The sequence below is a fragment of the Blennius ocellaris genome (genome assembly GCF_963422515.1).
Source record: "Blennius ocellaris genome assembly, chromosome: 14".
Classification (NCBI taxonomy): Eukaryota; Metazoa; Chordata; class Actinopteri; order Blenniiformes; family Blenniidae; genus Blennius; species Blennius ocellaris.
Window position 1 is genome coordinate 17,268,311 of NC_137663.1, and position 14,799 is coordinate 17,283,109.

Genomic DNA, 14,799 nt, shown 5'->3' on the forward strand with positions numbered 1-14,799 from the left:
CCACACCAGTCCCTTGGTCTGCCTGGCGGAACCGGGAAGAGCCGAGAAGCCATGGCCGAGTCCAACCCGTTTCGGGGGTTCCCCCGGCTGCGCCGGGCCGCGGTAAGCTCCACCGGGAGGGAGGGAGGGAGGGAGGCTTGTAACGGGGCGGCGAGGATACTGCAGCACAGAGAGGGGAGCAGCTGTACTCAACTGTACTGCGACACACAGCGAGGCTGGGACGTGTTCTCAGCGCAGCGGGCAAACTGCACCACTAATCTAAACGTGCCTCCCGGCGAGGAGAGTCACAATCACACGGCGGCGTGTGATGATGGACCGGGACAGGACAGGCCAATGACAAAATGTGGGCTCGTTTGGTCCGCAGGTGCACAACAGCATGCGGCTTCATCCCATTTGCCACATTTGCAGACTGTGAAGTCTGCTCAAGTTGTGCATCTTTATGTAACTGTTTTTAACATCTGACTGCAATACTTGATGCACGTGAGCATAGACGCAGATGATGAATACAGACGTGCTGACACCTCTGCAGCTATTAATTACATTCGTCATGGCCGCGTCGATGTCAGGGTTCGTGGTGAGCGCCTGGGTGAATTATTCACTTTATTTCTTTTTGTGAAAATGCTGTTGACAGATACACTTGAGATTAATCTGATCTCAAGTCAGCAGTGTGTTTAATGATGATGAGTTCAGCTCTCGCCATCAGAGAAAGTTTCATGCGGCACTGCAAAGGTTAAAGAGTGTTTTTACAAAGTAAAATGACAGATAAAATAAACAAGTATGATGATGATTTTTTTTTTTAGATTCATCATTGAGACACACTACATCACAAACTCTACAAAAAGCAAGAAGATTTATGTTTGATCGACGAGTCTTTCTTGTTGTAACAATAGTTCTTGGCAATAAATATCACAAATGGAAGAACCATATACAGCCTTTAACATTATCCTCCCAGTAGTCACCAGCTTGCTGCTGATTCTCCTGTTTATCAAATTAATAAATTGCCAATGTATAAATATTTATTTCTTCATACTTGAATCATGTGCAATCCACTAAACAATAATCAGATTTTCTTTGATTGCTCTCAGCTCTATCATGGACTTCCATGATAAACTAGATAAACTAGACTAGCAGTGTGTGAAGAGATCATCAGATCACATTTCCATGCTCTGCTCATCAGCTGACATGAAGTAAAACCGATTTAGATGAACTGTATTCTTATTCCTGTGATGAGCTCCCCCCCCCCCCCCCCCCCCCCCCCCAAGGATATACTCAAGTGGCCTTAGCAAAGAGGCAATGTAAAGTGGACTATATTAACTATTGAGAGAAAAGGGGCAGGAGACACAAAGGCTTAGATTCTTTAAAAATGTATCAAAGTTGATTAAATATTTGTGATATACCCTGTTATAAACCAGTCGTGTTTATGCATGTTCGAACACTAGCTGTAATAAAGGAGTTATTGGACAATTATTTTACCACAGGCTTGGAAAATGGAGTTTAAATTGTAAGGAATTGTTCAAATTAAGGTTACACGTATGTGTAGTGGTTTGCACCCTCACAGCATAGGGCCACTGTGTGTAGAGTTCGCATGCTCTCCCTGAGCATGTGTGTTGCAAAAGTACCATCAGAGATGCACAAAACTTCCAATAGACACATGGCAAAATGATGATTCTTGCAAATACATTTCGACATGTTTGAAATGAGCCTGTAGTATCTGGAAATAACAAAATATAATGAGAAAATGTAAAGTGTGTGAAGTCTTGCAGAGCTTATGTTGAGCTGGTATTGACCAGCAGAAGACAGGATGAGCTGACTGTGAGGCCACGGGGCTTCCATTGATTGACACCGAGGGGCGTTGATGCTGTGTTGAGCATTCGGCTGTCAGAGACGCTGACTGGCTGTCTGACTCCTCTCATCCTCTCATTTTGTCTGTCACACTGATTAAATCCTCAATCTCCATTCATCTCATAGACAGACTGGTGCAAACATATACTCGGCATAAATTCAGTCATTATCGGCCTCCCTATGATATAATAGGTGTTTAGTATACTATCTATCAGAGTACCACCTTATTTCTTTTACCACCATCCCCCCCCAAAAAACGTGCATTTGAGGTTAACTGATGACTCAGAATTGTCTTCGTTGTGAATGTGATTGTGTGTTTTTTCCCTGCGGTGGACTGTTGACCTGTCCATGGTGTCTCCTGCCTTCACACACACTCAGTTGACTACAGCCCCCATAACCATTCAATGTTGGATCAAGATGCATAGAAGAAGTATGAATGGATGTATAAAATTACTTTATATTACTATCATAAGGTAACAGAGTAGAGTTGGTTTTATATTGTGTTGATCAATCGGGTAAAAGCAAGTAAAAACATGCATTGATACCAAAACTATGTCTGAAAAAAGTTCTTATGTTTTGATGTGTAGAAGAGATATTGAGTATGCTGGCTCGCTGACACATTCTCAGTTATTTTTAAAGAGGGAAGATGTTTTGGTAAAGCTTGTGAATAAACTTCTCTCCTTGTTCAGACCTCTTTTCCAGGGAATCTACATTTGGTGTTGGTGCTCCGTCCCAGCAGCTTGTTGAGCTCGGCCCCCAGCCCTTCTTCAAGCACTGACCTGGGCTTTCGCTTCAGCCAAGATGACTTCCTGTTAAAGATGCCGGTGAGGGGACGACAGATTTAAAGTCCACTTACCTCTTTTTGCTAATCCGTGCAGCACAAACCTGTAAACCTCCAAAACCTCACATGCTGACGTGTTGCATGTTTTCCGGATAACTTTTCCACTTGATGACATGTCAAACGCAGTGCAAAGCTACGATCCCTTGAAACCGTATGTTTTCAGGTGGTGATGCTGCAATCTGTTGGCGACCTGCTGCGCTACATCGATGAACACCACCTGACTTCAGATTTCACTGCAAAAGTGGAGTATTGCCATAGTGACTGGCTCGTCCTCCGCACGGTATGCACTTCTAATGCTACATAATCCACTACAGAAGGTTACGTAGAAGTTAAAGCTTTGTTTAAAGCAACACCAGCAAAATAACGGAGTGGCATGAGAAATGATTCTGATCACTGAAAAACGAATAATGACGGATTACACAGTAGTGATTCATGCATTGTGTCGGCGTGCAGTCCATCGAGACATTCGCAGTGACGGTGAAGGAGATCGCCCAGCTGCTGCAGAGCTTTGGATCCGAGCTGTCTGAGACGGAACTCCCAGATGAAGCCAGCGCCATCGAATTCCTGCTGCACTCGCACACGCACAGATACCGACAGATGAAGGTGGTTGTTACTCTATGTCTCTCCCTCATCCTCAACATCTGCCTCTCACTTCAGCTGTTTGGGCTTTTAATTGTTATTCTGTCAGGATGATATCCGGAGCGTGCTCAAGGAAGGACGCCTGCTGCTGTCCAACCTGGAAACTGTCAAGGCCTCTAAGAGAGAGTTGGAGGAGGAGAGAGAAATACAAGCGGACATGGACACTGTTCAAAGGTACAGTGTCAACAAATGAGGGGAAACACAGCTTGAGTTCACATTCATCTTTGGTTAAGAAATTAATTGGAAACAAGACGCATGATGACATCTTTTTGGTTTGATACTTTCAGATGTTTTTGAACCTGAGCAGCTTGTTTTGAAGTCTGCGTGTCCTGTGGCCATGTGTTTTTTCAGGCTGCTGGCTCAGCTGAGAGACATGGAAGAGGCGTTTGATGGCTTCTTTGAAAAGCACCACTTGAAGCTGCAGCAGTACCTCCAGCTGCTGCACTATGAATTAAGTTTTCAGCAGGTGTGGTGATTGATGTCTTGGCTGCATCTGCCCGCGAGTGTTGTGGCGTCGACACTCTGTTGTGATGAGTAACCGCGGACGTGTTTGTGTGTGCAGATGGAGGAGGTGCTGGAGCGGCTGTCTGCCCAGGAAAAAGGGATCGCCTCTTTGGGAAACACTGTGGTTCAGACGGAGCAGCTGCTGAGGGACCTGGAGATGCTGGACAAACAAGCTGAGGTCACTAACGTACACGAAAAGTGTTGTGAAGAATATATATATATATATATATATATATATATACACTCACTGACCACTTATATCACATTTGTTACTTCTCGTTCGCCATCAACGGTAAACAGCCAATCACGTGGCAGCAACTCCATGTTTCAGGCATGTCGACAAAGTGACCTGTCCAAACCAAGCATGAGGTGAATTTGAGATGAGCTGAGCTGAATTTCATTCATGTTTATGGTCATGTTTACCTCATCCAGTGGTGCACCGACAGACATGCATGAACAACAGGGACACCCTTGCAAACTAAACACAGAAAGGATCTTTATTTCAATATGTAAAAGTCTTTTCAATAGAGTTTGTCTTCAGTGGCAACTTTCCTCACTTGGTGGAAGCATACTTTCCACTCTATAGAAGTACATCGTTGTTATGAGAACAGGCATTTTATTTGTGGTCCCTGGATTGACTCGGCAGCTGGATGGTGGTGTAGTGGTCAGCTTTCTTCCCCTACAGCAGGAAAACATCTAGCTCTCCTTTGAGTCCCGTTTTCTCTGTGTGATGAAAGGATTTACTCACATGTACTCCTACTTCGACCTAAAACCAAAGTAACAGCAGGTTGCAGGTTCAAGTGCTGGTCTAACATCAGCTATCTATTAAACGGCATTAAATGTATGCTATAAATGTATTTTTGTGTGAAGATACATTTTTTAGATGTTCCTATAAAGGAGGAATTGTATTTTTCATTCATGAATATACTGTATTTATTCTTTAATTAGAAGCATTTCCTCAAATCAGGACACAAACACGACAGGATCAGTTGATTTAACTTCAAATGACTTTAGCGAGATAAAATTTTCACTGAAATGTTGGAACACACATGTCTGAACCAAAACATTCCCGTGCCGGTGTGATTCAGGAGGAGATGACTCGTGCCCAGGTGGTGATCTTGCACGGGCACCAGTTGGCTGCGAACCATCACTACGCGCTGGCTCTCATCGTGCAGCGCTGCAACGAGCTGCGTCACCTCTGCGACGTTATCACCACTTCCATACGCACCAAGCGGGCCTCGCTCACCCGAACCCGAGATCTGCTTCTCCGCCTGGAAGAGGTAAATTAAAAAAACAAAAAAAAAAAAACCCAAACCTAAATGCATCATGCAGAAGCACAGAATCAAAGATGTCACAAGCAAAATGAGAATAGCTAGAGATGAGATTCATTGTCGCTACTCTGCAAGTCTTGAATGACAAATTTTATCTTAACATTTTAAATCCATATATGGTAATTCAGTCAACACAATTTAGATATATTAAATTATTTTTATTAATTATGGTAGAGATGGAGAACAATTTGCTTCTTTGCCAGTAAGGATGAGATCGCCGTGGTCGTCTCGTTGGTCAAAGTTGCTCGTCCCTGGCTTATGATATCTGCGCACAAAAAATATTTTACTATCCCTGACAGATCTGACCCGTCTTTTACAGTTTCTCTGTAAAACTAACCTATCCCAGATCATATTTACGAGTGTCAAACATTTCTAAAGTTTCATTACCACATACATTACCTGCTAAAAAGCTATCTTGAAAATAAGGCAGAAACTCTTATTCATTACACAATTATTGACAATTGTGCAGCCAAAACATCTAAATGAATTCAGTTAATCTCGTCGTAAAAGAATATAAAAAAAGGACAAAATTGACATTTCCTTAGCGACTTGTGCCTTTTCTTTTACAGTCACACTGGTTATTGTCTATAACAAATCTTTTACATGCAAAAGGGAATGAATGTCTCAGTTCATGTGTTTCATATTGTTGTGTCGCTTGTTTTTGTGTGAGCAGGCCCTGCGGTGGTGTGACCAGGGCGCTTATCTGCTGGCGAGTCAGATGGTGGACAAGTTCCAAACCAGAGAGGGGGCCCAGGAGGCTCTGCAGTACCTGAGCTGTCACCAGGAGAGGGCGCCGTCTGCCCTGAACAGCAGCCAGGACATTGTGAGCCTGGAGTTTGAAGCCATACTCACCCCACAGCTGCAGGTAAAGCTGGGAGGAGAAAGAACAAGGAGAGGAGTGATGCGCCGCCTTCTTCATCTTCACTGTGTTTCCTTCCAGTCGCAGGTTTCGGTGGTGATGGAGAAACTGATCTCCATGCAGTCCATGATCAGGAACAGAGAGCAGTGCTTGAAGAAGCTGGCAGACGTTCAGGTCCGACCCATACAGCTGGTGGCCCCCCGGCCAGAACCTGACCAGACCTCAATGCGCTGCAAGTCACCCCTCTTCTCCCCTAAACATGGTACACTCCCCCCCACGTATTGTATTGACTGATCTTTTATCCCAGCTGCAGTTCAGGTCAGCTGCAATATAACAGTCACTCCTTGTCCCGCTTTGTCTCCCATCAGTGAAGAGATTGAGATCATGAAGAATAACAGCTGCTTCTCATTTACTCACACTTCACTCAGACAGAGTCAGGAGTGTTCAGTTTCTTTAAGAATGTATTTTAAAACACACTTGAACTCATAACTAATCATGTCTCAAGCTTGAGATCACATGGTCTGATGTTGAGACAAAATGATTCAAAGATAATTCTTCACGACGGATTTTATGTTTTGTCGATTTAAGAGTTGTACACTGTTGTGACAATGTAAAATATATTTAACTTGATTTCACTTCTGACAAATTCAGTTCAGTGACGTGTCTACTTACGGTTTGTCACGATAGCAACATTTTAAAATTCAATGTAATATTGGTATAAAAACTACACCATTTAACCGTTTCATTACTCGATTGTCTGGATTTACCTTCTCCTCTTCTTCTAAATGCTGACTTTCTATATCTATGAATTTCCTAACTTTACAGTTTGTTTTCTCCATCAGTGAGACTTTCATGTTACAAATGTTTGACTTGACCTTTAATCCAGTCTAAGACTGCATAGTTGGACTGCGGCCAATGACCAGTATATGGATGGAAAGTTTTATTTCTCTCCCTTTCTGGCAATTTGAAATTATTCTTATCAATCAGAACTTGTCAAGAAGTTACGTATATAAGACGTATTTTCATCAAATCCTGTCGGCGGTGATGTGAGTTTACTATTATACAAAATCAAAGTGTTTTTCAATCAAAATCAGGGTCGCATACTTGATACAAAAAGTTTCTATATTGGATTTTTTTCAAATTATTTTTGCAGCCTTGGTGTAAAAATCAGATTGTGAGTAAGTTTGCTTTCATAGCTGTGTTATTTCTAATTGGATTGATTGTTTAAATAAACCTTCAGCACGTTGCTTCTCTAATAAACTTGATGATCTGTGCTGAAACACATAACCTTGTAACCATCACACGTCAGGCACAACTCAGCTGTTCATTGTTTGCATCTTTCCCATCACAAGCCACCAGGCAGCCCCCGAGCTTTCTCTACACACGTTTACTTCCTTGTGATGATGTTTAACAGTGTCACTCTGCTCTGATCGCTCTTGCGAACGTCTCTCTGCAGGTGTAGACTTTAATGTCTTGAACTCCAAGTTCTCCTTTGACCTGCTTCCCGGAAAGCGAGCCGCCAGGAAGAATAACAGCCAGCGCAAGGTGGGTTCAAGTGTTTGTGCGCCAACAATTCTGACAGGAGATGGAAAATAATTTCTCTTACAACTTGAGATTCCTCACCAAAAAGACATATACTGTAGTATGATTTCACCCTTTATATCCTACGTGAAACATCTGCTCGTGGCAACACGTCCAAGCTGTCTGGTGTGTTTTATGTGTGTTTTGTCAGATCGAGGTGATGCATGACTACCAAGGCAACCGCAGTTGTTTGTATGGCAGCAACCCTGAAACGGACTCTGAGGCCGAGGACAATCCCGAGCAGGTCACACGGTATATAGTCTTTGACCTGTTAGAGCTCACCACCTGACCTAAAGCTTCACCTGCAGTTTCACTTCTACATTCTATGTTGAGGTTTTTGTTTTTTTTATCGTTTTGTGGATTAACTTAAATGTTTACTTTTTGTAGTCACGTTATGAAGGAACTCATCGCTACAGAGAGGATCTATGTGGACGAGCTGCTCTCTGTCCTTCTGGTGAATACATCTGATGTTGTTCTTTGTACGAGCAGCAGCGACGAGATGCTCTGAACTGGTGTTCCTTGATTTTTCTCATGCTCTCTTTGTCTCATCTCCTCTCTGCCCTGTCTCAGGGCTACAGGGCGGAGATGGAAGACCCCGCCATATCTAATCTTCTCCCTCCAGCTCTGTGCAGCCAGAAGGACGTTCTGTTCGGCAACATGCCAGAGATCTACCAGTTTCACAGCAGGTCAACCACTAACACATTCTGCCACACTGAGCTCACAAGCTGTCACTGAGTTTTTCTTGTCATTCTGGTTTTCCTCATCAAACTCTCCTCTGTGATTCTCCAAATAGGATCTTTCTGCAAGATCTGCAGAGTTGCCTGGAAACGCCAGAGAGGGTGGGAGCTTGCTTCCTGCAACGGGTGAGGAAACATAATGAGGAACATGTGAATATCATGGAAAATGATATCATCTCCATACTCTATGTTTTTTTATGTGAGCAGAAAGAGAAGTTCCAGGTGTACGAGCGCTACTGCCAGAACAAACCTCGCTCTGAGTTACTATGGCGGCAGTGCTCCGATTCGCCCTTTTTTCAGGTTGCTATATTACACTCAGAGTATATTATTGTTACAACTGTGTTTTTAGTTTATATTCAGAATCGATTATCATTTCATATGTCAGAAAACGAGAATGTCGATTTCATCACCCCCCGTCTTTCATTCGCAGGAGTGTCAGAAGAAACTGGACCACAAGTTGGGTCTGGACTCTTACCTGCTGAAGCCAGTCCAACGCCTCACCAAGTACCAGCTGCTACTCAAGGTTTGCACATGTTGAAATGCACTCTGTGTTAAATCCCATAGTGCGCAAAGCAACGTAAATCAACACAAGGTTTTGTCCTCCATCAAAGTCACGAGGTTGGCTTTGTGACTGTCCACAGAGATGACAAAGTCTTTGTACTTCAATACTGTGCTTACTTTGCATTTTCCATGATTTGAAATGTATTTCACTTATATAGTTTCCTGATGACATTTTGCTCCCCACACTGCAACACATCTGTACTTTTGGCACTTTAACATATTTAAAATTCATTCATGATGATGATGAGTCAATGTTCCAATGTGGCCACTTCCCACTTTCATTTGATTTCTTACTGTTTAATCCAAAGTCAACCCAAATTATTTATTCATTCATTTACAATATGACATCATTTCCAACTCAAAACTAAAATACAATTTGAGTCAGTTTGAATTTTACAAAATATATAACTTGATGTATCGACATTGACAAACATGGTATTACAGTAGCATAAGTGCCATGCAAGCGAGCACATAAGCATTTGTATCCGATCATGTCTTGACTTAACGAAAGACAAATACAATTATTTTAATCAAATATATTTGTGAGTTTCACATCTGAGCACACAACTCGTGACTCAGAGAAGAGTTTATTCTTCAGTTAGGTTATGAGAGAAAGAATAAACAATCCCTCCCCCCCAAAAAAAACCCAAAAACTTTATGACAGATAAATAATAAAACCACTGGTAGATGCATAACAACAAGACAAGTGACAAAGATAAAATGCCCGCGGTAAATGACAAAATCAGAACAGAAAGCAATAGTACAAAATGTGCACAGACCCTGCTAAATTATAAATGAGTGATGCAGAGGTTTTTCCAAGTGTCTGTTACCTGGTGGTGATGCTTAGTCTCACCACTGAAACTCAACACTGAGAGGGCGGGAGTGGTCATTTAAGATAAAACTAGGCACCCCCTGCAAACTGTGCATTGTAACCTCACAAGTGTCAAAATGTGTCTCACTGTGCCAGCATTTCTTGGTCTGACCTCAGATGGTGCTCTGTGTTTTTATGGGCTTCCATTGCTCACTCTACAGTGCTTAATAATAGCGCAAATAAGTCACGCTGACAAGTCAGTCTGCACAGTAATAGGTTCTGTTGGACAGAGAAAAGACACTTGGATTTATGAATGAGACAATGACACGCGATACGCTGAGATACAGACACATATAAAGAAAGGGACAGTTCCTTTGTGCCACAGAGACAACAGGTACACTTCATTTAATCAATTTAGCGGACTGGCAGACAGTCTGGCGGTAATTTGAATTTACGCACAGACATTAATGTGGACAGACGTCGGTGGAGATGAGATTAGATCAGCTGCGAGCCACGGATATGTCTGTTCTTGTTCAGGAGCTTTTGAAGCATTGCGCGGAGCAGCGATTCCGCTGCGAGCTCCAGGAGGCCCTGGACTCCATGCTGGAGCTGCTGAAGTCCGTCAACGACTCCATGCATCAGATAGCCATCACTGGATATCAGGTACCTGCCAGTCCAAACAGGGGGTCTCATCTCTCAACACGCCTCTTATTGTCATGAATCAGAAGCCATTTCCTGATCATTCTGTTCAATAAAATTAATTTTTGATTTTTTTTTTTTTAATTGCCTGTTTTATTAACTTGTTACTATGACGTAATGAACCTTTCAGTTCACAGTTTATCGTGGACCTGCCGTTCTGTGTCTCTGTCTCAGGGTGACCTCAGCCAGCTGGGCCGGGTGGTCATGCAGGGCGGCTTCAGCGTGTGGATCAGTCATAAGAGCGCAGCGGTGCGAATGAAGGAGCTGGCCAGATTCAAGCCCATGCAGCGGCATCTCTTCCTCTACGAGCACGCCTTGCTCTTCTGCAAGCGCAGGGACGAGGACAACCACGACAGGACGCCGTTCTACAGCTTCAAATCCTGCCTCAGAGTAACAAATCATGACACGCTCACCTCAACTCCTCCTGCCTGTCAGTCAGATGAAGGATTTACGTGTCGTGGTTAATTTGAAGGTTCTGGATGCACGTGGTGTTGTGGTTAGCACTCTCTATGCAGTTCGTATGTTCTGCCGGACTATACATAGGTTGCACTAGTTAAAAGAATCGATGGATGGATGGATTGATCATCACTTATCATGGAAAAAGTGACACTTACCCCTAGTTCTTTTTTTCTTTTCCTTTAGATGGGTGCAGTGGGAATCACTGAAAATGTGAAAGGTGATGTGAAGAAATTTGAAATCTGGTACAGTGGCAGAGAAGTGGTGTACATCATTCAGGTATGTCACCCTTGTGTTTTCTATTTCTTCACAGACTCCCATCATTTTTATAACCCGTGTGTTACAACTCCTGTATTTTTCAGGCTCCCACGTTGGAGGTTAAAGTCGTCTGGCTCACAGAGATTCGAAAAATCCTCACAAACCAGCAAAAACTACATCAAGGTTTTTGTGACTGCTGTGTTTCAGTTGTGACTTTTACTCGTGTTATATGAAGCCATGGAAGATGACCTGTTTCAGTGTTCAGAGAAGCAGTTTTGGGTAGGGTCCAGCTTCGTCTGTGTAATTTTCGTCTGTGTCATTTCCTTTTCTCAGATGAGGCCACATCGCTTCCACTTTCAGACAACCCTCTCTCTGACAGGTGACTATTTGTTTGCATGGCCTCACTATCACCTTTGAATTGGCTCTAAATCTGTCTCACATGAGAACTGTCGCCTTGCAGTTTGTCTGCAAATACCAACTCAGGCTGTCTTATCATATTCTATAATAGAGCTTTCCTGCATCTGATAAGCTGATTTTGGCCTCTTGACATGTAGCGAGAACCTACATTTGCCCTCTCGGTTAAGGACTTATTTAAAGCTTCCACACATGCCACTTCATCTTTGTATATTTTTGTCACAACCCATTGTAGTGAGATACTGGGTGAGTGTGCATGTGTGCAGCTTCTGCTCATCTGCATCAATTACCCCGGAGAAGTGGCGTTCATCACTGAATTGCCAAATCCCGCAGATGGCATGACGCTGTCCTTGGTTCTGAAATTTCAAGCTGCTGAATTTCAGCACCATCCAGAGTGTTGCATGCAGAATTTAAATATTAACTGCAACCGTTTGTCAGTATTTTATAGATGCTGCTATTTATTGAAGCCACTAGTTGTTATTGATTGATGTTATTGATTATAATTGAGAAGCCCCCGTGTTAACACTCAAACTAATTAATGGGATTAATTCTCCCGTGAGCAAGTAAGTGAAATTAATGCGCACACATTAGATATTTATTAAGAGATGACAGTGAGTTAATGAAGTTATTATGATCACTATTAAATGTTTATTGGTTCTCCACGATTGTGTGGTTAACAGAGCTTTTCTCAGTGTTGATGGGTGTTTGTACAAAACGGCCCTATTTACTGTTGCATGCCAGCATGTGATACATTTTCATGATTGCCTTTCTTTTGTAAGTGTTCAACTTGTGTTTGATTCGTATTGTCGGAAATGTATGCATTTGAAAACAATGTTTTCCAGTTTTTGTCAACAGGTTTGTCAACAGGCATAACAAAGTCAAAACCAACAATTGTCTCTTTATACTCCATTTATATTTATATTTTAAGTTTCAAAGCATTGAAATTGTGTTGGTTTTGGTTTTGGTTTATCTCTTTGGTTCATCTCTGGATTTGTTGACTAACCTTTAAGTAAATTAATTCACTTGAAGTTGCTCTGTTGTCACATTATCTGAACGTGGAATAACATGATGACTCTCACTGTTTGAATGACTCATGCACATAATATTGGTGCAGATGGCATACTGTATTTCTTTTTGTACATAATTCAAGTGTCTCTGCTTTATGTGGCAGATGGGTTGGATTTAATGCATTCAAACAAAAATACATCTGTTTATTAGACAAAGTCTGGCAAAATCCACCTATCTTCTACTTAAATCAGGTTAAACAACATTGTTATCATTTAAAAAATATTGTTTGCTCAAGATGTGTTCCATGTGTGTAAAATATGAAATGATATTTCCATATATTGCAGCGATTTGTGACATCATTTAAAGCCAGACGCTGAAATATATGTGAACAAACTGGAATGCTGTATTAATTTACTGAATGTGGATGAGGTATGAGCTTGTTTTGTGACACAGTGAATGTTGTTGTTTGTTTGTTTTGTTTTGTTTTGTTTGCTGTGGTCGTTTCTTGTTCCCATTGTGATGCGGTTTAGTGCATCAGAGGTGTGTGTGTCGTGGGCCGTGGCACCGGTGGGAGGCTGCTCAGCGTGTCTCCCTGTTCCTCACAGCTCCTCCGTGACAAGCCACGCCCACATGACCGGAGGGGAGGAGTCCATACACACCAGCCCCGCCCACTCCGACCCAGTGGTTAATTCACCTCGACGTAGTGAGTTACTGACAAAACCAGACACGCATGTTCATGTTATACATATAAATCATCTATAAAGTACCGTTAGTGCTGGCGTCATCCAGTCAAATACTTTTTTGTTCCTTTCTGAAACATACGAAGATTATTTTGTATTATCTTATATTTTAATGCTTTTAAAGATTAGGATTTTTCCTGTTGGAGAAGAAGCATAAGTGTCTTTAAAAATATGTGCTAATTCTACAACCCAGGCCTTTCATATGAAAATGACTTCCATCACGTTGCTAATGCAAAAAAAAGAAAGAAAAAAAAACTTTAAAAATTGAGAAAGAGTTTTGCAGTACTTTCTATTCATGCTCCACAAACTCTGGCTCTGCAGTTCTTTCAGCTCTCTGTGCCTTGCAGGCTGGCCGGTCCCACACTCGGTGGCCATCTGCGAGGGCCTGGAGGACTGGGGCGCTACCGATCTCTCCAACATATCGGACTCGGAGGAGGAGGACCAGCCTTCCCCATTGGTGAGAGTTTGTCACAAAAGTCACAAAATAAATAGAAATTAAAAAAAAAAAAAAAACTTTCTGGGAAAACTTGTAAACATAATATAAACATTCATTCGCAATCCAACTTCATGCTGTGAAGTGTTGTGCTGTATAACGGATACATAGGCAACATTTACATGGATGTCTACTTGGTGCAAGTACAAATCCCGGATAAGCATACAGTGTAAAAGATTGCTGTGTATAGCACATGGATCTCAAAACCTGCAGCATTGTTGTAGATGTGCTCAGGTCACACACAGCTCTTAAGATAGACGGATGCAAACGATGCTTCAGGACTCAAAGATATTTTATGTTAAACAACTATAACAAACCTTTCGCTAAACTTTTATATTTGTCTTTAGATGGATATTTTGAGTTGTTGCGTGCTTGTAAAATACACAGTATCTCTGATCTGTTGTCAATGCCAGGTGGCGGGCAGGTACAGAGTCATGGTGGAGAGCAGCATGGCGAGCACTGATGACATTATCTTTAATTGTGGTGATGTTATCCAACTACTTCATGAGGAGTCGTCGGGAATGTGGTAACAAAGACTTTCAGAAATACTGATCATAAATTATTTAACATTCAGCTGTAAATAACTACAAACAACTGAAAATGAAATCATTGTTTTCTAAAAGTGGTGGATTTTGTTCATTCTTGGTGACTTTTCAGGATGGTGAGAAACGTAAGTCGTGGGGAAGAAGGTCGTGTTCTGCCTGAGGATCTGCACAGGATTCTGGGAGAAACCTGCTAGAAGCCAAATCTGAACAGATGACAGTGTACATATCTATATATTTTTTCTTTCTTTTTTTCCATTTTGCTCCATTTTTGACATGCAACTATCAACACTTACACACAGACTCATGTATTCCATTCACTTTATGACCAAAACTGGACTCTGCTATTTGTCGGACTGAAGCACAACATGAGCCACCTATTCACTCTCCAAACTACTGTGACAGATTCACCTCAGAGCCTCAGACGATTGTAAATAAAATGGTCAAACTTCAGATGATAGTGGGACATATGGATGGAAAGCA

The 14,799-nt window shown here is 42.1% G+C and overlaps 1 protein-coding gene across 1 annotated transcript; it reads left to right on the forward strand.

Annotated features, from left to right (window-relative positions):
- Positions 1-51: 51 nt before the first annotated feature.
- Positions 52-14,513, forward strand: mcf2b (MCF.2 cell line derived transforming sequence b; the record flags this gene model as incomplete). Its single annotated transcript, XM_080509525.1, has 26 exons — positions 52-102; positions 2,532-2,666; positions 2,847-2,963; positions 3,137-3,286; positions 3,372-3,496; positions 3,674-3,788; positions 3,885-4,004; positions 4,915-5,106; positions 5,831-6,022; positions 6,098-6,278; positions 7,473-7,561; positions 7,749-7,849; positions 7,985-8,051; positions 8,168-8,283; positions 8,391-8,460; positions 8,542-8,634; positions 8,765-8,857; positions 10,244-10,369; positions 10,580-10,795; positions 11,048-11,140; positions 11,224-11,302; positions 11,453-11,498; positions 13,072-13,244; positions 13,629-13,738; positions 14,188-14,300; positions 14,432-14,513. 26 exons carry the CDS (start codon positions 52-54, stop codon positions 14,511-14,513), a joined length of 3,045 nt encoding a protein of 1,014 aa, XP_080365651.1.
- Positions 14,514-14,799: the final 286 nt, after the last annotated feature.